General features: G+C 43.8%; 2 protein-coding genes across 2 annotated transcripts; one reads left to right on the top strand and one right to left on the bottom strand.

Moving 5' to 3' along the window:
• Positions 1–18,461: 18,461 nt before the first annotated feature.
• LOC105179638 lies at positions 18,462–23,338 on the bottom strand. The gene is made up of 6 exons (XM_011103276.1): positions 22,456–23,338; positions 20,534–20,923; positions 19,843–20,435; positions 19,591–19,749; positions 19,012–19,419; positions 18,462–18,494 (listed from the first exon to the last, which is right to left on the bottom strand). The coding sequence occupies exons 1-6, from the start codon at positions 23,336–23,338 to the stop codon at positions 18,462–18,464; spliced, it is 2,466 nt and encodes an 821-aa protein (XP_011101578.1).
• A 244-nt stretch (positions 23,339–23,582) lies between these two features.
• On the top strand, positions 23,583–24,350 carry LOC105179639. Its single transcript, XM_011103278.1, has one exon. The coding sequence runs from the start codon at positions 23,583–23,585 to the stop codon at positions 24,348–24,350; it is 768 nt and encodes a 255-aa protein (XP_011101580.1).
• Positions 24,351–24,722: the final 372 nt, after the last annotated feature.

The raw sequence follows: 24,722 nt of genomic DNA on the forward strand, positions 1-24,722 counted from the left end.
CCAGTCTCGTGCATGCTCTCGTAATCGCATCTGGGTATAGAGGCTTACCCACACCACTAGCCACCGTGCTCAAGCCTTCTGTTGTCCAGAATTCCATCGGAAGATGGCTCAATTTGATCCAAACGGGCACTTGTGTATGCTGCAATTTTCTCATAGTCATACCCGGTTTCCATTTCTGTAGTACTATTGGTTGTCCTTGGAACAGCCATGGTCCCCCTTCTATCACCTCCTCCATATCAATGACAGTTTTAAATTGAAAGTAGAAAAAGCCATTAAGAGTTGCTGTTACCTCACGTAATGCGGGCCATACCGAATGCGCATATTCCTTCAAATGATGATAATAAGGTCTTTTGCCCAGAAAGTATCCAACTGCAGTAGTTTTCCACCGTTTAGACCCTTCACGCACAATATCCAAGGATAGACGAACGATAGTCTCCCCATTTTGTATGGTAGGAGCATGAATGATAGTGTTTTCCGTGTTGAGTTATTAAATGCATTGGGAATTTTGTCATCAACGCAAGCATTCGAATTTGCTTGCAACGGAATGTTTCCGATATATAATCCCGTAGTAATAGGACACATATGTGTGGCAAGAGGGCTGTTTTTTTCCACATCATTGCTGATGTCACAGCCTGCATCATCAACCATGACATCAGCATTTGCATCATCGCCTGTGTCAGCGCTTGCATCATCGCCTGTGTCAGCGCTTGCATCATTGCTTACCTCACCATGGCGCTATTGATAGTTGATGATGTCAGGCAACGGATCATTAGTATTTCATTAGCTAGTTCTGTCAGTACACGAGCTTTGTATAGACTATGGCGTATCCCTTGGCTTGTCAAGGGAGAAACCACCTGATGATCAGTTTGTTGTACTGGACCATTTTTTGCTTAATGAAACTTACATTTACCCAAAAAAAAACTTGATCCAAACGTGGGTCTAGACCGATGCATTTGTGTGGTAAATTTACTAAGCGTAATAATAATAACAAGTTTGTGTAAAAGGAAAAAGAACATGTTTTATTTGGGTAAATGTAATTTTCAATTAGTAAAATAGTACAGTACAACAAGGTGGTCATCAGGTGGTTTCTCCCTCGACATGCCAAGGGATACGCCATAGTCTATACAGAGCTTGTGTACTAACAAAACTAGCTAATGTAACGCTAAGGATTCGCTGCCTTACATCATCAATAATCAAAATCGCCATGGTGCTCGGTGTTCTTTCGACGTTCTCAAATCTTCTCAGGTTCCTCTCTCTCCAAATGTGGTAAACACATGACGCTAATAGTGCTCGATAAGCTATATTAATAATGTGCTTACCTCTACATCTCCGAGAAGCCCACTCAATGTCTGTTTCCCAATCTCTATTAGGCCAATGAAATCGAACCACTCTTCTACTTGCTGTGAGACATCGTCAACTAAATCAGCATTGGAAGAATAAGTGGGCGTGGGTCTCTGTTACCCCTTCGTTACATAAAATGCAAGTGCCAAGGTGCGATAGCCATGTTTTGTCTGCCGTGGACAACTTCCCAAGGATAGCAAGCCATAAGATGAATAAGTGGCACTGTTGTACTTTTTTTTAATGAAAATTACACTTACCCCCAAAAAAAAAAGATGAATAAGTGGCGAGGAATCTTAAGAGAGCCCGAAAGTAGTGACGACCAGCCTACTTTTGGCCCAGGGGGATCAAATAACCTGTAGAGAGCCTGTGTTGTGGGTCTTCCTTGATCAAATCTCCATACTACTCGGTCATCCCCTCCGTGGATAGTGGATAATGTATGTGTGATCTCCAAACACTCAAAATCCGTGATAAGTGGCCACTGCCACTCCCCTCCACTAATCACCGTGCCGAGTTTTGCTGACTGATCAAGTCCAAGTAGCCTCGATCCTCATGGAAATATCTCAATAAGTGGTCCTAGATAATGCCACGAGTCCTGCCAAAGGTGGATCTTTTTTTTTGGGCAAATGTAAGATTCATTAAAAAAAATTGGGTAAAGAGTACAAAGTACAACAATCAAATGGTGGTACCCCCAACAGACTAAGGGATACGCCAAAGTCTATAGAGTGCACATGTACTAATAGAACTGGAAAGATTAATACTAATTATCCTCAGTCTAACGTCTTCTATGATGCAAGTAGCTAATACAGCTTCCGGCCGATGGGTGTGCTCAAATCGTCTCAAATTCCTCTCTCGCCATATATGGTATATGCATGCACCAAGTAATGCTCGATAAGCAACATTAACAATATGCTTCCCCCTCCACTTCCTCGATGCCCATTCCACGTCTCTTGTCCACTCACGATTGGGCCAAGCAAATCGGATATGATGCAAGGCATCCTCTGCTATATCGACATTGGAAGAACATGTGAGTATGTGTCTCCTCTGCACCCTCGTCACAGAGGATACATCCCCCTAGATGCGTCATCCATGGTTTATCAGTTGTCGGTAACTTCTCCTGAATTGCTAACCAAAGAATGAAGTTATGACGGGGAATCTTCAGAGAACCCGAAAGTAGTGAAGACCATCCTACTTTTGGTCTAGGTGGACAGAAAAGTCTATATAGGGATTGTGTAGTGGGTCGTCCCTCTGAAAATCGCCAGTTGATCCTGTCATCCCCTCCATGAATTTGGGGTAACATGTAGATAATCTCCATACATTCCAAATCAGTAATGAAGGGCCACTGCCATTGCCCTTCATTAATGACTACTTGTAGTTTGGCGGATTCATCAAGTCCTAAGAGGCTCGGTCCCCTTGGGAATCTAGCAATAAGTGGGCCCAAGTGGTGGTGCCACGGGTCTTTCCACAAGTAGAATGACCACCCCTCTCCAATAAGAAACTCTGTCATAGGTAGTATAGAGCTGCGAAGTCGGAGCAGTTTTCGCCATCCCCATGATCCTCCCTTCTCATTAATTGTCCAAATTGAAGTGTTGTGCAATCGTGTCTGCTTCAACCATTCAACCCATATAGATGTTCGGTCACATCTAATAACATCACATAACTTCTTTGCTATTAATGAGCGGTTAAGGATACCGATATCCTTAATTCCTTGGCCACCTTCTGCACAAACAGGAATGGGGATAAAGGACCTCCCTGACGTAGACCTCTCGCTTCATCAAAGAACCCATGTGGATTTCCATTAAGACCAACCGAAAAAGAGGTCGTCGAGATGCATTCCTCAATCCACCTTATGAAGGTTGGTGGAAACCCAAATAGTTGCGCATCTAGGGGGAAGTCGCGTCTGATTATATCCCGTGAACAGTTCCTGAGCAAGCAGAATGTTGTCTCCAATACTGCGTCCCGGGATAAATGCTGCCTGACTCGGATTGATTAACTTGTCCAGCACCACACTCAATCGTTGGACAAGTAATTTAGCAATGATCTTATATAAAACATTGCAGCATGATGTAGGTCTAAAATCACCAACAGTCATAGGATTATGTACCTTTGGGATTAAAGCCAATAATGTAGAGTTAACTTGCTTAAGAAGTTTCCCCGTGGTGAAGAAATTCAGTACCGCCCTTGTAACCTCAGTCCCCACCACTGGCCAGGCTGCTTTAAAGAATCCAGATGAGTATCCGTCAGGGCCCGGAGCCTTGTCCTCAGAAATGTCGAACACGGCATTCTTCACATCTTCCGGTGTAAACGGTAAACATAAATGGCTTGCCTCCTCATTGGTAATAATATGCCTCGCCCAAGGTCTGAGATAGTTAATATCCACCAATATTTGACGTCTGTTACCTCCTAAGAGGTTCTGATAATAGGATACAAACTCATGTATAACCTCCTCCGGTTCTATGTGAGTGCTTCCATTTTCATCATTGATCTGCAAGATCCTCCTCCCCGCCCTTCTTTGAGCGATCTTGCGGAAGAAACCCCTGGAACATTGGTCACCCCCCTTCATCCACTGCATCTTAGCTCTTTGCTGTAGCATAATTTGCTCTGTCTTGAAGCTTTAGCATACACAAAACGACAGCAGTGTTCAAGGTAGAGGAATAATTCATTTTGTCTGTCCGAGCTCACCAAGTTTTGCGCCTCATCGAGAAATCCCTTCGCCAATTGGGCGTTATGGGACAAATCCCCTTTATTCCTCCTCCGTTGTCTGAAGACCGGTTTTAGGGCCTTAAGTTTACGTGTCACCGCATACATAGGCACGCCAATCACCTCATGTTGCCAAATATTCTGGACACTGGGGATAAACTTAGGCGATAGGGTTAGGTAATTATCGAACCGAAACATACCTCCATTATTATGATGCTATGATTCCACAAATAAGACCAACGGCGAGTGGTCCGGAATTGGAGAAACGGGCGGATAAATTCAAGCGATAGGGTTAGGTAATTATCGAACCGAAACATACCTCCATTATTATGATGCTGTGAATCCCCAAATAAGACCAACAGTGAGTGGTCCTAAGTACGAGGTGTAAGGCTATGATATGATGAAGTAGGAAACCGTGCAAGCCAGCGATCATTGATGAGTATCCTATCCAATCGTTTCCATAGGCTCCTCGTAGACATGCTGCAATTGTGCCAAGTATACCATTCAGCTTGCATAGGCATTGGCAACAATCCAGCTTCCTGAATACAATTGTTGAAATCTTCCATAGCAATCCTTATATCTCCCGAGATACCACACACCTCATTAATATCGCGGACTGCATTGAAATCCCCTCCCACCAGCCATGGAACGTCCGTTCACTGTGGGGCAAGGGTTTGTAGAGAATTCCATAGGGCCCGTCGACCAATCACTTCAGAAGCACCATAAACTTTGTAGAGAATTCCATAGGGCCCGTCGACCAATCACTTCAGAAGCACCATAAACAACAGTAATGATAACAGTTTCACTGTCAGCCCTATTCGTGACACGACAATGTATGTATTGTTCACCCAAATCAAGAATATGAACATCAATAGCATTATCATCCCATGCTAGCCATATACGGTTTCCCACATTTGCATAGTCAACAAACCATTTCCATTGAGGTAACAGAAAAGATTGAATATGCATCACATTATTAATACGAACGCGAGTTTCAAGAATGCCCAAGAAGAGTAACCTGTATTCCGAGACGAGATCCTTTAATGCGAGCTGATGGTCTCGTTTATTCAGCCCACGTACATTTCAGACGGCAATATTCAGCATGGGTCATATCTTATGGGGCTGCGTGTATTAGGACCCCCAGATTGCTCATCTGTATCGTCAATAAGATGTAGAGCTTCAAACGCATTATAAATGACCACTTCCTTACCCCGATTATCCTGTCTGGTGGTAGTATGGTTATCACCATCCTTCATTCCATCAACCACCGCACAGTCCTGACGCGGTTTCTGTACCCTAACGGCTTCGATCGTGACCCGGGCGGCGAAAAGTTTTGGTACATACACAGCCACCGGTGGTTTTGTTGTTTTCTTAGGTTTAGTAAGTGGACATTCCTTAGTCGAGTGCCCCAATGTCATACAATCCAAGCATTTTGGTGGGAGCCATTCGTATTCGACATCCACTTTGCATGGTGTCTCCCCGCCATCTTCATCTGGAGTCATGATGATGACATGATTTGGTAAATTTTGTGAGACATCCACCATCACGCATACTCGAGCGAAGTCCAGTCTCGTGCATGCTCTGGTTATCACATCCGGATAAAGTGGCTTTCCCACTCCACTCGCAACAGTACTCAATCCATCTGTTGTCCAAAATTCCATCGGAAGGTGCCTCAGCTTGATCCAAACGGGCGCTTGTGTATGTTTAAGTTTCCTCATGGCCATCCCTGGTTCCCATTTCTGGAGAACTATTGGTTGTCCTTGAAATAGCCACTGTCCCCCCTCGATCACCTCCTCCATGTCAATTACTGATTTGAATTGAAAGAAAAAGAATCATTAGCTGTAGCACTGACCTCACGAAGTGCCGGCCACACCGAATGAGCATATTCTTTTAAGTGGTGGTAGTATGGTCGCTTCCCAAGAAAATATCCAACTGCCGTTGATTTCCATCGTTTTGAACCATCACGAACGATGTCCAAAGATGGCCGAACCACAACCTCTCAATTTTGCCTCATCGGTTCGACATATGAAAGTGTTTTCCGGGATGAGTTATTGAACGCACGTGCAATTTTATCATCGCCAAAACAATCATCCAATGTTGTTTGAAGCGGAATATTCCCAACAAAAATGCCCGTATGTGAATTAGCAACCTTACCGTTTCGAAAATTGTTGGAAGTGTAGGAATCTATTACTGTAGCAGTTACTGTAGCAGCCGGAACTGTAGCAGTAGTTGTAGCTGTTACTGTAGCCGGCACTATAGCAGGAACTGTAGCAGCCGAAAAAAAATCTGTAGTCTCTCCCACAGCCTGTTCTTCATCTGCAGGTGTGTCCATCGCCGGTTGATCGTGTACAGTGGCCGGCCAAATAAATTCGGGGGCCTTCTCAACAGCACGAACGCAGCGAACAGCCCTCGGGTGATCAGCCGCCGATTTCAAGCTTCGAATTTCCATCGATTGTTGCTTCGTCCTAAGACGTTGTCGGAAGGTCTGTCTGAAGTCGCGGGCAAGAGGATTCGAATCGACAGAGGTATCAGTCGCCGGCAGCCTAGTCTATTCAACTTCCAACCACGACCGTTCGCATCCAAATCGCGCCACCCATCTCCGTTTGAGTTCCACTAGCGCTGCCATGGACTGAGCGTCTCCTTTGTCGATCACCTTGTTCGCTAAGTGAAGAAACTCGTCGATATTAAATCGTTCCTTCGCTGAAAATTTTGAGTTCTCATCAATGGCGTCTCCAATGGCGGTGCCAAACCCTAATTTTAAACCAGACGATTCAGGCTGCAAGTTTCCATCTTTTTCATATGTTTGGGCTCCATTCATCTCCATGAAGGTCTGATTGCCATTAGATTCGAAAAAGGCTTCGTCCGTCGCCGGCTGGAGTTCGCGCGACCCTTCGTATTCCGCGGCCGTAGGCGTTCACCTTCAAAACCCACCAGGGCAGTCTCCACGTTCTGCCCGTCGACGTCCACCAACTCTCCGACGTCCGTTTCCTCGTCGCCGGCGTCTTCACCGGCCGGTGTTGATGAAGATGTGGAATTAGGGTTGCATGTGTGTGAATTGGGTGTGCTAGTGTGTGAGAGAGAAAATGTAGAGAGAGAGTTTTTTTTGTCCATCTTTTTTTACGCTTAGGAAATTTACCACACAAATTCTTGGGTCTAGACCAACGATTGGGTCAAGTTTCGTCGAATTTTGAGAACGTTCAAAAGTTAGCTGTTTTGCACGGTTTTATTAAAACAAGTTTGTTTCCCTTTTATACTAACTTGTCGTTATTATTACGCTTGGCAAATGTATAACACAAATGCTTGGGTCTAGATCTACGTTTGGGTCATGTTTCGTCGAATTTTGAGAACGTTCAAAATTTAGTTGTTTTGCACAGTTTTATTAACGCAAGTTTGTTTCCCTTTTATACTAACTTGTAGTTAATATTACGCTTAGCAAATTTACAACACAAATGCTTGGGAAGTTTCGTCGAATTCTGAGAACGTTCAAAAGTTAGCTGTTTTGCACGGTTTTATTAAAGCAAGATTATTTCCCTTTTATACTAACTTGTAGTTATTATTACGCTTAGCATATTTACCACACAAATGCTTGGGTCTAGACCAATGTTGGGACATGTTTCGTCGAATTTTGATAACGTTTAAAATTTAGCTGTTTTGCACGGTTTTTTTTTTCGAGAAAGGTAAGTTGCATTAAGTAAAAAATTAAGAAAGAAAATAAAGCAATTCGATCAACCAGCGGTGTTTCCCTTGACAGGCCAAGGGACACGCCTCAGTCTAAATAAAGCGCCTGTACTGATCGATCTAGGCAAGATGAAGCTATGCATTCGCTTTCTAGTATCCTCGACTATTACTAACGCTATGGTGGTAGGTGTTTATTCCGTGTGTTTAAGTCGTCTGAGATTGCTCTCCTTCCAAATGAGGTTAACACATGATGTAATGTCTGTATTTCAGTCTCCTGTCTCGGTATATGACCCCGAGGTGTATCTTCTGCATCATCTAGCAATTGTAGAGCATCAAACGTATTATACATGGCAATTGCCTTACCCTTTTCCTCACGACTCAGCCTTCTTTCATGAGGACGCTCTCATCCCTCTCTTTGGTTGTCCTCCTCTTAGGTCGGCAGCTCATGCTCTCGTCCCTTTCGCTGGTTGTCCACCCCTTGAGTCGGCGGTATTCTCTCTTGGTCTTCCCCGTGAGGAAGCTCTCGTCCCTCTCTCTGTTTGTCCATCCTTTGAGTCGGCTGCATGGGTGGTGGCCTTGCAGGTATCGTTTTAGGAACATAGACAGAGACCGGTGAGTTTAGCTGGATTGGACGGCTTGGTGAATGCACAAACCTTTGCCATATGTCCTAGCGTCATACAACTTGTACATTTAGGAGGTAGCCACTCATATTCAACATCAATTTTGCATGTTATTTCTCGTCCTTCCTCTTTAGGCATCTTGATAATAATATGCTTTGGTAATTTGGAACTCACATCTAGCATCACGCACACACGAGCGAAGTCCAATCTCGTGCATGCTCTCGTGATCGCATCCGGATATAGGGGTCTGCCTATTCCACTCGCCACCGTGCTAACACCTTCAACCGTCCATAGTTCAACCGGCAAATGTCTCAATCTTATCCAAACTAGGACTTGTGTATGTTTGAGTTTTCGCATTGCCCACTTTTTGAGTACAATCGGTTGCCCATGGAACAACCACGGTCTTCCTTCAATTGCTTCTTTCATATATGCAATTGTCTTGAATTGGAAGAAGTAAAATCCATTTGAGGTGGCCTTAACCTCCCGTAAACCAGGCCAAGCTGACAAGGCGAACTTTTGGACATGATAAAAATATGGTCGTTTTCCCAAAAAGTAACCAACCGCAGTGGATTCCCATCGCCTAGCTCCGTTTTGTATAGATTCTATCATAGGTCGGACAATAATTTCATCATTTTGTATTGTCCCGAATGAGAGAGTCTTACGAGATGAATTGTTGAACGCGTCAGCAATCTTGTCATCCACGACTGGATCTGAGCTTGTTTGCAACGGAATGTTCCCTATAAGTAAGCCGCTATAAGTAGAGTTTGTCTCATAAGTTCGTCTAACTCCGAATCCACCACTATTACCATCCTTGATCGTGTCAACACTGTCTTCTTCGTTGTCCATGTCAACATGAACTGCAGCGTTGACCAAGTCAATGTTTATCTCATCATTGCTGACCAAGTCACCTTTGACCACTTCCACACAAGTTTCCTTCCCCCTGTAGTTGTCCATGTCAACATTAACTACGTTGTTGACCAAGTCAAGGTTGATATCGTCATTGTGGACTGAGTCACCTTTGACCACGTCAACACAAGTCTCCTTCTTCCTATCTGCAACACATTTGACCACATCATTAGTGAATAGGTCAACATTGACCGAGTCAAGCCCCATCTCATCAACAATTGCTACGTGATTAGAGTTTGATACGAAGTCAGCCACTTTTCCTCCTCCAACCAGCGAATTAGTTGGAACTGGATCCGGACAGTTTGACATCGTTTCTGTAATCTCTATTCGTCTAACCGATGGCAGGACATTCCTCATAGCCGGCCGTAAGATCCTTGGCAAAAACGGCGTGGTTGTTACCCCCTTGGATGGTGCGAAGCATCGCGTCGTTGCTTCGTCCCCAAATCGTTCTGTCCATTTGTTTTTCAAGTCACTCACCGCTTTCAAGGCTTGTTTATCACCATCATAAATAACCGTATGTGCAAGTTTTAAAAATTCAGGCATGTTAAAGGATATCGAACCGTGTTTTCCATGAATTGCTATTGTAAATTTGTTAAGCATAATAATAGTTACAAGTTAGTATAAAAGAGAAACAAACTTGTTTTAATAAAATCGTGGAAAACAGCTAAATTTTGAGCGTTCTCAGAATTAGACGAAACTTGACCCAAACGTAGGTCTAGACCTAAGAATTTGTGTGTTAAATTTTCTAAGCGAAATAATAACTACAAGTTAGTATAAAAGGGAAACAAACTTGCTTTAAGAAAATCGTGCAAAATAGTTAAATTTTTGAATGTTTTCAGAATTCGACGAAACTTGACCCAAAAGTTGGTCTAGACCAAAGCATTTATGTTGTAAATTTGCTAAGGGTAATAGTAACTACAAGTTAGTATAAAAGGGAAACAAACTTGCTTTAATAAAACCGTGCAGAACAGCTAAATTTTAAACGTTTCTCAGAATTCAACGAAACTTGACCCAAACGTAGATTTAGACCTAAGCATTTGTTTTATGCATTTGCTAAGCGTAATAATAACTACAAGTAAATATAAAAGGGAAACAAACTTGTTTTAATAAAACCGTGCAAAACAGCTAACTTTTGAACGTTCTCATAATTCGACGAAACTTGACCCAATCGTTGGTCTACCCAAGAATTTGTGTGGTAAATTTCCTAAAAGTAATAATCCCTACAAGTTAGTATAAAAGGGAAACAAACTTGTTTTAATAAAACAGTTCAAAACAGCGATATTTTAAACGTTCTTAGAATTCGACGAAACTTCACCCAAACGTAGATCTAGACCCAAGCATTTGTGTTATATATTTGCTAAGCGTAATAACAACTACAAATAAATATAAAAGGGAAACAAACTTGTTTTAATAAAACCGTGCAAAATAGCTAACTTTTGAACGTTCTCAGAATTCGACGAAACTTGACCCAATCGTTGGTCTAGACCCAAGAATTTGTGTGGTAAATTCCTAAGCATAATAATACCTACAAGTTAGTATAAAAGGCAAACAAACTTATTTTAATAAAACAGTGCAAAACTGCGATATTTTGAACGTTCTCAGAATTCGACGAAACTTGACCCAAACGTTGGTCTAAACCCAAGCATTTGTGTTGTAAATTTGCTAAGCGTAATAATAACTGCAAGTTAGTATAAAAGGGAAACAAACTTGCTTTAATAAAAATCGCGCAAAACAGCTAATTTTTTAACGTTCTCAGAATTCGACGAAACTTGACCCAATCGCAGGTCTAGACCCAAGCATTTGTATTATAAATTTTCTAAGCGTAATAATAACTACAAGCTAGTATAAAAGGAAAACAAACTTGGTTTAATAAAACCGTGTAAAACTGCTAAATTTTGAACATTCTCAGAAAAAACCGTGTAAAACTGCTAAATTTTGAACATTCTCAGAATTCGAAGAAACTTGACCCAAACGTTGGTCTATACCCAAGTATGTGTTGTAAATTTGTTAAGCCTAATAATAACTACAAGTTAGTATAAAAGGGAAACAAACTAGTTTTAATAAAAACGTGAAAAACAGCTAAATTTTGAGCGTTCTCAAAATTCGACGAAACTTTATCCAAACGTAGGTCTAGACCCAAGAATTTGTATGTTAAATTTCTTAAGCGAAATAATAACTACAAGTTAGTATTAAAGGGAAACAAACTTGCTTTAATAAAACCGTGCAAAACAGCTAAATTTTGAACGTTCTCAGAATTCAGCGTGGGATGAGAATTTTATTGATATCCATGTTCTTGACCTGGGCGAACAATTCATGCACTGTCGTATCACTAGTAGAGCCGTCAATGAAGCTGTTATTGTTACTGTTGTTTATGGTGCATCTGAGGTGATTGACCGTCGGATTTTGTGGACTGCACTGGAGACGACACTCGCTCAGCAGTGCTCAGACGTCCCGTGGCTGGTGGGAGGGGACTTTAATGCAGTACGAGAACTTAATGAGGTATGTGGTATTTCAAGAGATATAAGGATGGCCACAGAAGAATTCAATACCGGTATTCTGGAGGCGGGCCTGATTCCACTTCCAATGCAAGGTGAATGGTTTACATGGCATAATTGCAGTACAACCGCGCGGAGTTTATGGAAGCGGTTGGATCGGGTCCTTATTAATGATCATTGGCTGGCAAGATTCCCTACCTCATCCTATCACAGTCTTACACCACGAACATCTGACCACTCGCCACTGGTGCTACATGGGGATACACAGCAACATAATGGAGGTATGTTTCGATTTGATAACTACATGGCCCTTTCACCTGAATTCATTCCCAATGTGCAGAACATTTGGCATCATGAGGTAGTTGGTATACCTATGTATGCCGTAACACGTAAACTGAAGGCACTTAAACCGGTCTTCCGACTAAAGAGGAGGCATAAGGGGGATTTGACACTGAATGTCCAATTAGCCAAAGGTTTTCTCGATGAGGCACAACAATTGGTGAGCTCTGACAGACAGAATGAGCTCTACTTACTCCTGGAACATTGCTGTCGAATAATTTATGCTAAAGCGGCAAAACTCAAACAAATTATGTTGCAGCAAAGAGCTAAGATGCAGTGGATGAAAGACGGAGACCAATGTTCTCGGGTTTTCTTTCGTAAGATCGCTCAGAGACGAGTAATAAGGAGAATCTTGCAAATCAATGATGAGAATGGTAACACACACACGGATCCAGGGGAGGTCGCCCATCAGTTTGTCTCATACTTTCAGAACCTCTTAGGAGGTACCAGACGACGGTTGACAGTGGATATTCGATACCTTAAACCATGGGCGAGACACTGTATTACTGATGAGGAAGCTAGCCACTTACTGCTACCATTCTCACCGGATGATGTGAAGCAAGCACTGTTTGATATCGCTGAAGACAAGGCGCCGGGACCTGATAGTTACTCGTCAGGGTTTTTCAAGGCGGCTTGGCCTGTGGTTGGGGAAGAAGTAACGAGGGCAGTTCTGGATTTCTTTTCTACCGGAAAACTACTGAAACAGATCAACTCCACGATTTTGGCCCTAATACCAAAGGTACACACCCCAATGTCGGTTAATGATTTTAGACCGATTTCATGCTGCAATGTTTTATACAAGATCATTGCGAAACTACTTGTTCAGAGACTTAATGTTTTGTTAGATAAGATTATTAGCCCCTGTCAGACAACTTTTATTCCGGGAAGAAGCATAGGGGACAACATTATGCTAGCCCAGGAACTATTCTCAGGCTATAACCAGATGCGCCTACCTCCCAGATGCGCGCTTAAAGTGGATATCAGGAAGGCCTACGATACAGTGGAATGGGACTTCTTGTTAGCAGTTTTGCAGTTATTCGGATTCCCACCTAAGTTCACACGGTGGATCGAGGAGTGTGTTTCCACGACATCATTCTCGATTGGTTTCAATGGAAAACCTCATGGGCTCTTTACTGGAGCGAGAGGATTACGACAGGGAGACCCACTATCTCCTTACCTATTTGTTCTCGTTATGGAAGGTTTACATTTGGGATTCCTGCAACGAATTGAGCAAGACATGCAATTCACCTATCATTTGAAGTGTGAGAGTTCCAAGGTTTTCCAGTTGGGATTTGCAGACGACCTACTTCTTTTCTGCAGGGCTGACTTTGATTCCATCAGAGTCTTCAAGGAGGGATTGGATTGGTTGTCGGGCCTTTGGTTGAATGTTCAAAAAAGCCACTTAATCATCTCCCGTTCGGCTCAAGAATTGAAAGATCAGATGTTGGAGATTTTGGGCTTCCAAGAGGGGCACCTACCAATGAGGTATCTGGGTCTCCCCTTAATCTCTTCTAGACTGTCTATCTTTGACTGTCAACCTCTTATTTGAAAAATTGATGCACGCATTAGTGGATGGAAAGGATTTCGTTATCATATGCTGGGCAGGTACAAATCATCAAATCCGTGCTTTTGGCATTGAGTTTATACTAGGCATGCATTCATATTACCCAAGAAAGTTATCAATGAAATTGTGAAGAGGTTGAGGAATTTCCTATGGAAGGGTACGACGTCTAGTGGCTACGCTAAGGTAGCCTAGAAAGATGTGTGTCGACCAGCAGATGAGGGGGGACTTGAGTTCAAGGACATCTCTACCTTGAATCGCGCATTAATGAGCAAGAAATTATGTGATGTGATCCGGTGTGACAGGACATCCATCTGAGTTCAATGGCTCTACCAAGGCCGGCTACGGGACACATCAATTTGGACTATCTGTGAACATGGAGGTTCTTGGGGATGTCGGAAAATACTCAGGCTCTGTCCTTTTCTTTGCTCTATCGTAGATTACCAGATTGGAAATGGAGATAGATTCTTTGTTTGGCAGGACCCGTGGCATCACTTGGGTCCACTTATTGAGCGATTCCCTCGAGGTCCTTGCCATCTTAGACTTGAAGAATCAGCAAAACTCAGTTCGGTGATTTCAGTAGGAGGATGGCAATGGCCTACCATCACGGACTTTGAATGTTTGGAGATCACACATAACCTACCGTTTATCCTTGGAGGTGAGGATCGGGTGGTGTGGAGATGTGACGAAGGGCAACCTACTACTCAAGCCCTCTACCGATTATTTGATCCTTCTGAGCCGAAAGTAGGATGGTCTTCACTACTTTCGGGCTCCTTGAAGATTCCTCGTCATTCGTTCATCTTATGGCTCGCAATCCTTGGCAAACTACCTACCACGGACAAATCATGGTTATCTCACCTGGGGGTGTGCATATTGTGCGATGAGGGAGCTACGGAATCTCATTCACATTTATTCTTCCGATGCAGAGCCTTTTTGAGATTCACAGAAGGATTCGTTTCCACTGGCCCAATAGAGATTGGGCAACAGATATTGAATGGGCGACACAAAAATGGAAAGGTAAGCACATCATTAATAGCGCTTACCGTACACTACTTGCATCGTCTGTCTACCACATATGGAGGGAGAGGAACTTGAGGAAATTTGAACATACTGAGCGGACACCGGCCACTTTGAGTATCCTAATCATCGATGACGTCAGGAAGAGGATTCTTAGCATTGATTTAGCATCGTCAGTCAGTACACGAGCATTGTATAGATTATGGCGTATCCCTTGGGTTGAGGAAGAAACCATTTGATGATCACATGTTGTACTGTACCATTACTCTTTATTAATGAAATTTACATTTACCCAAAAAAAACTTGACCCAAACGTTGGTCTAAACCAAAGTATTTGTGTTGTAAATTTCCTAAGAGTAATAATAACTACAAGTTAGTATAAAAGGGAAATAAACTTGCTTTAATAAAATCGTGCAGAACAGCTAAATTTTGAACGTTCTCAGAATTTGACGAAACTTGACCCAAACGTAGATCTAGATCCCAGAATTTGTGTTATGCATTTGCTAAGCGTAGTAATAACTACAAGTAAATATAAAAGGGAAACAAACTTGTTTTAATAAAACCGTGCAAAACAGCTAACTTTTGAACATTCTCATAATTCGACGAAACTTGACCCAATCGTTGGTTTAGACCCAAGAATTTGTGTGGTAAATTTCCTAAGCGTAATAATACCTACAAGTTAGTATAAAAGGGAAACAAACTAGTTTTAATAAAACCGTGCAAAACAGCTAAATTTTGAGCGTTCTCATAAATCGACGAAACTTTACCCAAACGTAGGTCTAGACCCAAGAATTTGTGTGTTAAATTTCCTAAGAGAAATAATAACTACAAGTTAGTATAAAAGGGAAACAAGCTTGTTTTAATAAAACGATGCAAAACAAATCCATTTTTTAGAGAGAGAATTTTTGGAGAAGGTGTATTTTGGAGAACACTTGTGACCTAGCCTCTATGTCAACGCCGGCCGGCCATGTAACCACCGGCGATGGTCCGGCCATCACTGAGGAAGACGGGGAGGAGACTGGCCGGAGTTCTGGTGATTATTCCGGCGGACGTTATGGAGAAACAGCGAATTCCGACAAAGAAAGCGAAATGACACGCGACCATTTTCCGGCGACTGATGGATCAGGGACTGTTCTGAACGCCGATGCAAGTATTCACACTGAGAAAGAAGTTAACTTGGCCGGTGAAACGACGAGATTCGAAGCGCCGTTGGATCTAGGGTTTTTTGCAAAAAAACGCTCTGTGGAAGACGAAATGTCGAGGTTCATGAAACTGGTGTCTGATGGGATTTTTCCGGCAAATAAGGCTGGCAATGACTTCATGGAGATGAGGGGAAGCATTTTGAATGAAAAATATGGAAACTTGGCCACGGGTAAGTCGGGTTTTAGAGAGCCGCCATTTTTAGGGTTTTCTTCAACCTTCAATGGCAGACAAAGGAAGGCTGTATCTCCTCAAGACTTCAATATGTCAGAATTCCTTAAGAAGAAAAAAAAGAGTTGTGGACAATGGGGACGCTGCTGCAATGGAGGCGCTGGCGAAACTTAAAACGCGATGGGAAGAAAAATTTGGGCTCGTCCGAAATCTGAGAACGCAAAGAAACTTTGGCCATCCGACTATTAAACCTCGCCGGTGTATCCTGGAACCGGTGACTGAAACAACGAGGAGGGAAGGATCGACTACCATGGTGACGATTGATATCCCCTTGGTGGAAAAGTTGCAGACGACGGAAATCGAGAATACGTCGGATTCTGGGGATAAGTTGGCCGGATCTGATGGAGAAGATGGCTGTCCAGGTGGGGTTCCCTCATCTGATCTTGCAGCCGTGATCGGAAAACAGTCAGAAGGGATGATTCAGAGTGCTCTGATTTTTGGTTTGGAAGTTTCACCGGAAAACCAGAGTTGGCCGGAATCTGGGCATATTTTGACGACGAACAGTAGTCCTCCGACGTATGCTGACGTGGATCCGGAGAGAAATGATGTCGAAAATGTTGTTGACTTGGAAGCTGACGTGGGAATATGTGCTGATGTCATGCATGAAGTGTCAAATGATGTCATGGTTCATGTAGCTGATGATGTCATGGATGATGTAGCTGCTGATGTCATGGATGATGTTGCTGCTGATGTCACTGGTGATGTCAGCAATAATGTGGAAAAAATTAGTCCTACTATTACACAAGTGCGCTCTTTTCCTTTTTTTTTTTGGTAAATGTAAATTTCATTAATAAAGAGTAATGGTACAGTACAACATGGGATCATCAAATGGTTTCTCCCTCTACCCAAGGGATACGCCATAATCTATACAATGCTCGTGTACTGACTGACGATGCTAAATCAACGCTAAGAATCCTCTGCCTGACGTCATCGATGATTAGGATACTCAAAGTGGCCGGTGTCCGCTCGGTATGTTCAAATCTCCTCAAGTTCCTCTCCCTCCATATGTGGTAGACACATGATGCAAGTATTGTACGGCAAGCTCCATTGATAATGTGCTTACCTCTCCATTCCGTGTCGCCCATTCAATATCTGTTGCCCAATCTCTATTGGGCCAGTGAAAGCGAATCCTTCTGCGAATCTCAAAAAGGCACTGACGACTAAATCTGCATCGGAAGAATAAATGTGGATGAGATTCCATAGCTCCCTCATCGCACAATATGCACACCCCTAGGTGAGATAGCCATGGTTTGTCCGTGGTGGGTAGTTTGCCAAGGATTGCGAGCCATAGGATGAACGAATGACGAGGAATCTTCAAGGAGCCCGAAAGTAGTGAAGACCATCCTACTTTCGGCTCAAAGTGATCGAATAATCGGTAGAGGGCCTGAGTAGTAGGTTGCCCTTCTTCACATCTCCACACCACCCGATCCTCACCTCCAAAAATAAGCGGTAGGTTATGTGTGATCTCCAAACATTCAAAGTCTGTGATGGTAGGCCATTGCCATTCTCTTGCTGAAATCACCGACCTGAGTTTTGCTGATTCTTCAAGTCTAAGATGGCGAGGACCTTGAGGGAATCGCTCGAGATTCTTCAAGTCTAAGATGGCGAGGACCTTGAGGGAATCGCTCGATAAGTGGACCCAAGTGATGCCACGGATCCTGCCAAACAAAGAATCTGTCTCCATTTTCAATCTGGTAATCCACGATAGAGCAAAGGAAAGGACGAAGCCTGAGTATTTTCCGCCATCCCCAAGAACCTCCATGTTCACTGATAGTCCAAATCGATCTTTCACGTAATTGGTCTTGGTAGAGCCACTGAACCCATATGGATGTCCTGTCACACTGGATAACATCACATAATTTCTTGCTCATGCGCGATTCAAGGTGGAGATGTCCTTGAACCCAAGTCCCCCCTCATCCATCGATCAACACACATCTTTCCAGGCTACCTTGGCGTACCCACTAGACGTCGTACCCTTCCATAAGAAAGTCCTCAACCTCTTCTCAATTTCATTGATGACTTTCTTAGGTAATATGAATGCAAAAGCCCAATATAAGCTCAATGTTGAAAGCACAGATTTGATGACTTGTACCCGCCCAGCATATGATAATGAAATCCCTTCCCATCCATTAATACGTGCATCAATTTTTGAGATAAGCGGTTGGCAATCAGATATGGTCAACCTAGACGAGATTAAGGGAAGACCCAGGTACCTCATTGGAAGGTGGCCCTCCTGAAAGCCCAAAATATCCAACATCTGGTCCTTCAAATTTTGAGCCGAACGTGAAATGATTAAGTGACTTTTTTGAACATTCAGCCGAAGGCCCGACCACTCCGCAAACCAGTCCAATCCCTCTTTGAAGACTCTGATGGAGTCTAAGTCAGCTCTGCAAAGTAAGAGGAGGTCGTCTGCAAACAGATAAGTAGAAAGTGGGTCTCCCTGTCGTAATCCTCTCGCTCCAGAAAAGAACCCATGAGGTTTTCCATTGAGCCCAATCGAGAATGATGTCGTGAAAACACACTCCTCAATCCACCTTGTAAACATAAGTGGAAACCCGAACAACTGCAAAACTGCTAACAGGAAGTCCCACTCCACCGTATCATAGGCCTTCCTGATATGGAAACCCGAACAACTGCAAAACTGCTAACAGGAAGTCCCACTCCACCGTATCATAGGCCTTCCTGATATTCACTTTGAGTGCGCATCTCGGGGGTAGGCGCATCTGGTTATATCTCGAGAATAGTTCCTGGGCTAACATAATGCTGTCCCCAATGCTTCTTCCCGGAATAAAAGCTGTCTGACAGGGGCTAACTATCTTGTCCAGAACACACTAATTTTTTGGACAAGTAGTTTCGCAATGATCTTGTATAAAACATTGCAGCATGAAATTGGTCTAAAATCATTAACCGACATAGGAGTATGTACCTTTGGGATCAGAGCCAAGATCTTGGAGTTGATCTGCTTCAGAAGTTTTTCGGTAGAAAAGAAATCTAGTACCGCCCTCGTAACTTCTTCCCCCACCACAGGCCAAGCCGCCTTGAAAAACCTTGACGAGTAACCATCAGGTCCCGGTGCCTTGTCATCAGCAATATCGAACATTGCTTGCTTCACATCATCCGCCGAGAGTGGAAGGAGTAATTGATTAGCTTCCTCATCAGTGATACAGTGCCTTGCCCACGGTCTAAGATAACGAATATCCACTGACAGCCGTCTTCTGGTGCCTCCTAAGAGGTTCTGATAGTATGAGACAAACTCATGGGCGACTTCCCCTAGATCCGTGTGTGTGAAACCATTCTCATCATTAATCTGTAAGATTCTCCTCATTACTCGTCTCTGTGCAATTTTACAAAAGAAAACCCGGGAACATTGGTCTCCGTCTTTCATCCACTGCATCTTGGCTCTCTACTGCAGCATAATTTGTTCAAGTTTTGCCGCTTTAGCATAAACGACTCGACAACAATGCTCCAGAAGTAAATATAGCTCATTTTGTCTGTCAGAGCTCACCAACTGTTGTGCCTCATCAAGAAAACCTTTGGCTAGTTGGACATTCATCGTCAAATCTCCCTTATTTCTCCTTTGTAGTCTAAAGACTGGTTTAAGTGCCTTCAGTTTACGAGTCACAGCATACATAGGAATACCAACAATCTCATGATGCCAAATATTCTGCACATTGTGGATAAACTCAGGTGAATGGGCAAGATAGTTATCAAATTGAAACATGCCTCCATTATGATGTTGTATATCCCCATGTAAAACCAGTGGTGAGTGATCAAATGTCCGTGGTGTAAGGCTGTGATAATATGCGCTCGGGAACCTTGCCAGCCAGCGGTCATTAATAAGAATCCGATCCAGCCGCTTCCATAAACTCCTCATAGACGTACTGCAATTATGCCACGTGAACCATTCACCTTGCATAGGAAGTGGGATCAGCCCCGCCTCCAGAATACCGGCATTAAATTCTTCGGTGGCCATCCTTATATCTCCTGAGATGCCACATACTTCGTTAAGGTCACGTACTGCATTAAAATCCCCTCCCACCATCCACGGGATGTTAGAGCACTGTTGGGCGAGCGTCTCCAGTGCAGTCCATAAATTCCGACGATCAATCACCTCAGATGCCCCATAAACAACAGTGATAATAACATATTCATTGACAGCCATATTAGTAACCCGACAGTGAACAAACTGATCTGCCAAGTCTAAGATATGGACATCAACAACATTCTCATCCCAAGCTAGCCAGATGCGATTACCAACAGAAGAATAATCGACAAACCATTTCCAATGTGGAAGTAGAAATGATTGAATATGCATAACATTATTCAAACGAACACGAGTTTCAAGAATGCCTAGGAAGTGTAACATGTATTCAGAGACCAGGTCCTTCAAAGCGAGTTGATGGTCTCGTTTGTTCAGCCCACGGACATTCCACACAGCGATGTTCAACATGGATCATTGTCCATGGGGCTGCTTGTGTTAGGACCCCCTGAATGCTCATCTGCATCATCAATTAAGTGCAAAGCGTCAAAGGCATTATAAATAACAATTGCCTTACCCCTCTCGTCTTGCTTGGAGTGGTTCTGGTCCACATGTCTATCACCCGCATCTGCTTTGGGTATATCTTCAACCACTGGTTTCATCGTCTTACGTCCCTTATTCGGGGATTGTGGCTGTGGTACATTGACTTTCGGCACATACACATTTACTGTTAGCTTCGTCGGTTTGCGGGTTTTGTTTAGTGCACAATCCTTATCCGAATGTCCCAATGACATGCACGTTGTGCACTTTGGCGGGAGCCATTCGTACTCAACGTCAACTTTGCAAGGTGTCTCCCCTCCTTCATCATCAGGTGCCATGACAATAATATGGTTATGCAACTTTTGTGTGGCATCAATCATCACGCATACACGAGCAAAGTCCAATCTCGTGCATGCTCTTGTAATCGCGTCGGGATAAAGGGGCTTCCCCACACCACTCGCTACAGTACTCAATCCTTCTATCGTCCAAAATTCCATCGGAAGGTGTCGTAATTTAATCCAGACGGGCACTTGTGTATGCTTCAACTTTCTCATGGCCATCCCCGGTTCCCACCTTTGAAGTACTATTGGCTGCCCTTGGAACAACCACGGGCCTCCCTCAATTATCTCCTCCATATCAAAAACTGTTTTAAACTGAAAAAAGAAGAATCCGGCCCGCCTGAACCGAAAGTGGGCTGGACTTCACTACTCTCGGGACCTTTGAAGATTCCACGCCATTCATTTATCTTATGGATGGCTATCCAGGAAAAGCTACCGACAACTGACAGACCATGGCTCACACACCTTGGTGGGTGTATTCTTTGTAACGAGGAGGCATTGGAGACGCATAGCCACCTCTTCTTCCGATGCCGATTCAGTAGATTATGCCTTGCAGCTGTTCGTCGAATTATTCGAGTCCCTTGGCCCAACCGGGAATGGGGAAGGGACGTCGAATGGGCAACAAGAAAATGGAGAGGGAAGCATATTATTAACTCAGCCTATCGAGCACTACTTGGATCACTCGTCTACCATATATGGCGAGAAAGAAACTTGAGACGATTCCAGCAAATTGAACATCCGGCAAACGTTTTGGCTTCTTTCATTGTAGATGATATTAGACAGAGGATCTTGAGTATTAATATGTCTATTTCCATTAGCACAATTGCTCTTTACAGATTGTGGCGTATCCCTTGGCCTGTCGAGGGATAAACCAATTGACTGTTGTACTGTAACTTTATTATCTTAATGCAAATTACATTTACCGAAAAAAAAAGAAGAATCCATTTGTGGTCGCTGTTACCTCCCGTAGTGCTGGCCAGACCGAATGTGCAAACTCCTTAAGGTGATGATAATATGGCCGTTTGCCCAAGAAATAGCCAACTGTAGTAGATTTCCAACGTTTAGACCCATTACGTACCGCATCTAAAGAAGGTCGCACGACAACCTCTCCGTTCTGCATTGTTGGGGCAATGAATGATAAGGTTTTCCGGGTCGAATGATTAAATGCATGCGCTATTTTGTCGTCGATAATTGTATCCGGGTATGCGTGCAACGGGATGTTTCCAACGTACAGACCCGTATCCCGTTTGAACAGGAGCATCATGCATAGCTTGTTTTCTTTCCACAGAATTGCTGACATCAGCCCTATTTTTGCATGTGTCAGCGCTGATGTCAGCCCTAGCTTTCCCTGTGTCAGCGATGATGTCAACCCTAGATTTGATAGTGTAATCGCTGACACCAGCCCCAGATGCGCCTGTGTCATTGCTGACATCAGCATCAATGTAATCGATGATGTCAGCCCTAGGAGCAGCGATGATGTCAGCCCTAGCAACAGCGATGATGTCAGACCTACTAGGGCTAATGTCAGCAGTATGCTCCAAGCAAGCCTCCATGTCACTAACATACCCCGCCACATCAGCTCCACCGTTGTCCACCGAGGCGTCCATGTCAACAACATTGTGCATGTCATCCTTCGTCGGAATTCCAACGGTCGCCGGCGAGATCTGGTTCGCGTTTCTGCTATGCAAAGCCGCCGGCGAGATCTGGTTCGCGTTTCTCGAAGCCGCCGGTGAGGTCTGGTTTGCGTTGTTGCTGTGCAAAGTCGCCGGCGGAGAAGATGTCATTATTCTCCCACGCATAGCCGGTCGACGCTGGAACGTCGCTGCCATTCCAGTCCCTAGTATCATCGTCACCGGTGTTGTACGTCTCCGGCATGCCTGTCTCAACTCGCAAGCGAACGGGTTGTCGTCAACATTCAAGCTTTCCGCCGGCAACCGCGACTTCCCAATCCCAAATCGAGCCTCCCATCGTTGTTTCAATTCCTTCAGGGCATCCATAGCCTGTGAGTCGCCATGGTCGATTAGTTTGTGCGCGAGAGTGAGGAACTCGTCCAAGTTGAAGTCGCGTGGAGACGAAGACCGATTTCCGCCATTGTTGACGGCGCGAGACCTCAGTTCCAGATCCGGTTGTTCCCCGCCCATTTCTTCACCATTTCTCATCACCAACGCTCCTTCCGCCTCCACAGACCTTGGGCTGCCATGGGAGTCACCTTCGGTCGCCGGAACAGTGGAGGCCGGGTCTTCTTCTTCCATGGCGAGTTGGTGTTCTTCTTCGCGAAACAAGGACTGTTCCTCTTCCTCCCCTCCATCTCCAGCCACCGGACGACTGTCGGCGTCCTCTCCACCATAAACGTCGCCGGCCGGCGCTTCTCCTCCATCGCCGGTCGGAGTTTGCATGGGGAAGACACTAGTATGTGTTTTTGGTGGTGTAGTAGTGTGTGTAGTAGAGAGAGAATTTTTAGTGAGAGAATTTTTGCATTTTTTTTTTTTATAGGTTTGTTTGTGGGTAACATTCTGTTGAATGCGAATTCGAATATGGGCGCGGATGACAAAATTGCTGACGCGTTTAATAATTCATCTCGGAGGACTCTATCATATATACCTTATAATACAAAACGGTGAAGTGGTAGTGAGACCTATGATGGAAACTATTCGCAATGGTTCGATCAAGTGGAAGACCACTGCAGTTGGCTATTTCCTTGGGAAAAGACCGTACTTTTATCATGTTAAGGATTTTGCCTTCTCCGCTTGGCCTGGATTGAGGGAGGTAAAAGCCACAACGAATGAATTTTTCTTCTTCCAATTCAAGACTGTTGCGTATATGGAAGAAGCAATTGAAGGTGGACCATGGTTGTTTCAAGGACAACCAATTGTGCTACAGAAATGGGAGCCGGGTATGGCGATGAGGAAATTAAAACATACACACGTCCTAGTTTGGATAAAACTGAGACATTTACCGGTAGAATTATGGACTGAAGAGGGCCTCAGCACGGTGGCCAGCGGTATTGGCAAACCCCTATATATGGATGCTATTACGAGGGCATGCACGAGACTGGACTTCGCTCGTGTATGCGTCATGTTGGATGTGAGCTCTAAATTACATAAACATATTATCATTATGACTCCTAACGAGGAAGGAGGAGAGACACCATGCAAAATTGACGTTAAATATGAATGGATACCTTCCAAATGTACCAGGTGTATGACGTTAGGCCATTCGGCTAAGGATTGTGCGCTCAATAAACCATCAAAACCTATTAAACCACAGGTTGCCGTTTACGTTCCAAAAACAGGACCTGAAGAGCCGATTACTGTGCATGATCAGGTGATAACACCACCACCTCGAGGGGAGGAAAAGCATAGAGATGGGCGTGAATGGAGGTGGAGTGAGGGCAAGTCGAAAGGATAAGGGTAAGGAGATTGTAGTATATAATACATTTGATGCTCTACACTTAATTAACGATGCAGATGATTTAGCAAGGGGTCCTAATCAAAGCAGCCCTATACTTGGTGATCCATATTGAGCGCAGCAATGCGGAATGTTCGTGGCCTGAATAAAAGAGTCCGTCAGCTAGCAGTGAAAGACATCGTAGCTGAGTTCAGGTTGCAATTTCTTGGTATTTTTTGAAACTCGTGTTCGCATTAATAATGTAGCTACTATTCAACCTTTCTTATTACCCAATTGGAAATGGTTTGTGGATTATGGAATGGTTGGTAATCGAATTTGGATTGCCTGGGATGAAAATTTTACTGATGTTGATGTCGTTGAATGTGGAACACA

This window comes from Sesamum indicum, unplaced genomic scaffold (genome assembly GCF_000512975.1).
Source record: "Sesamum indicum cultivar Zhongzhi No. 13 unplaced genomic scaffold, S_indicum_v1.0 scaffold00184, whole genome shotgun sequence".
In the NCBI taxonomy this organism is placed as follows: Eukaryota; Viridiplantae; Streptophyta; class Magnoliopsida; order Lamiales; family Pedaliaceae; genus Sesamum; species Sesamum indicum.

Coding starts and splice junctions, on each gene's coding strand:
- LOC105179638 (XM_011103276.1), bottom strand. CDS start 23,338: ATGCAAACTCCGACCGGCGATGGAGGAGAAGCGCCGGCCGGCGACGTT. Junction 19,420..19,590: donor TTGATGAGGCACAACAGTTG/GTGAGCTCTGAC, acceptor AAAATTGCACAG/AGACGAGTAATGAGGAGAAT. Junction 18,495..19,011: donor TCTTGGCTCTGATCCCAAAG/GTACATACTCCT, acceptor ATCTGTTTGCAG/ACGACCTCCTCTTACTTTGC.
- LOC105179639 (XM_011103278.1), top strand. CDS start 23,583: ATGGAAACTATTCGCAATGGTTCGATCAAGTGGAAGACCACTGCAGTT.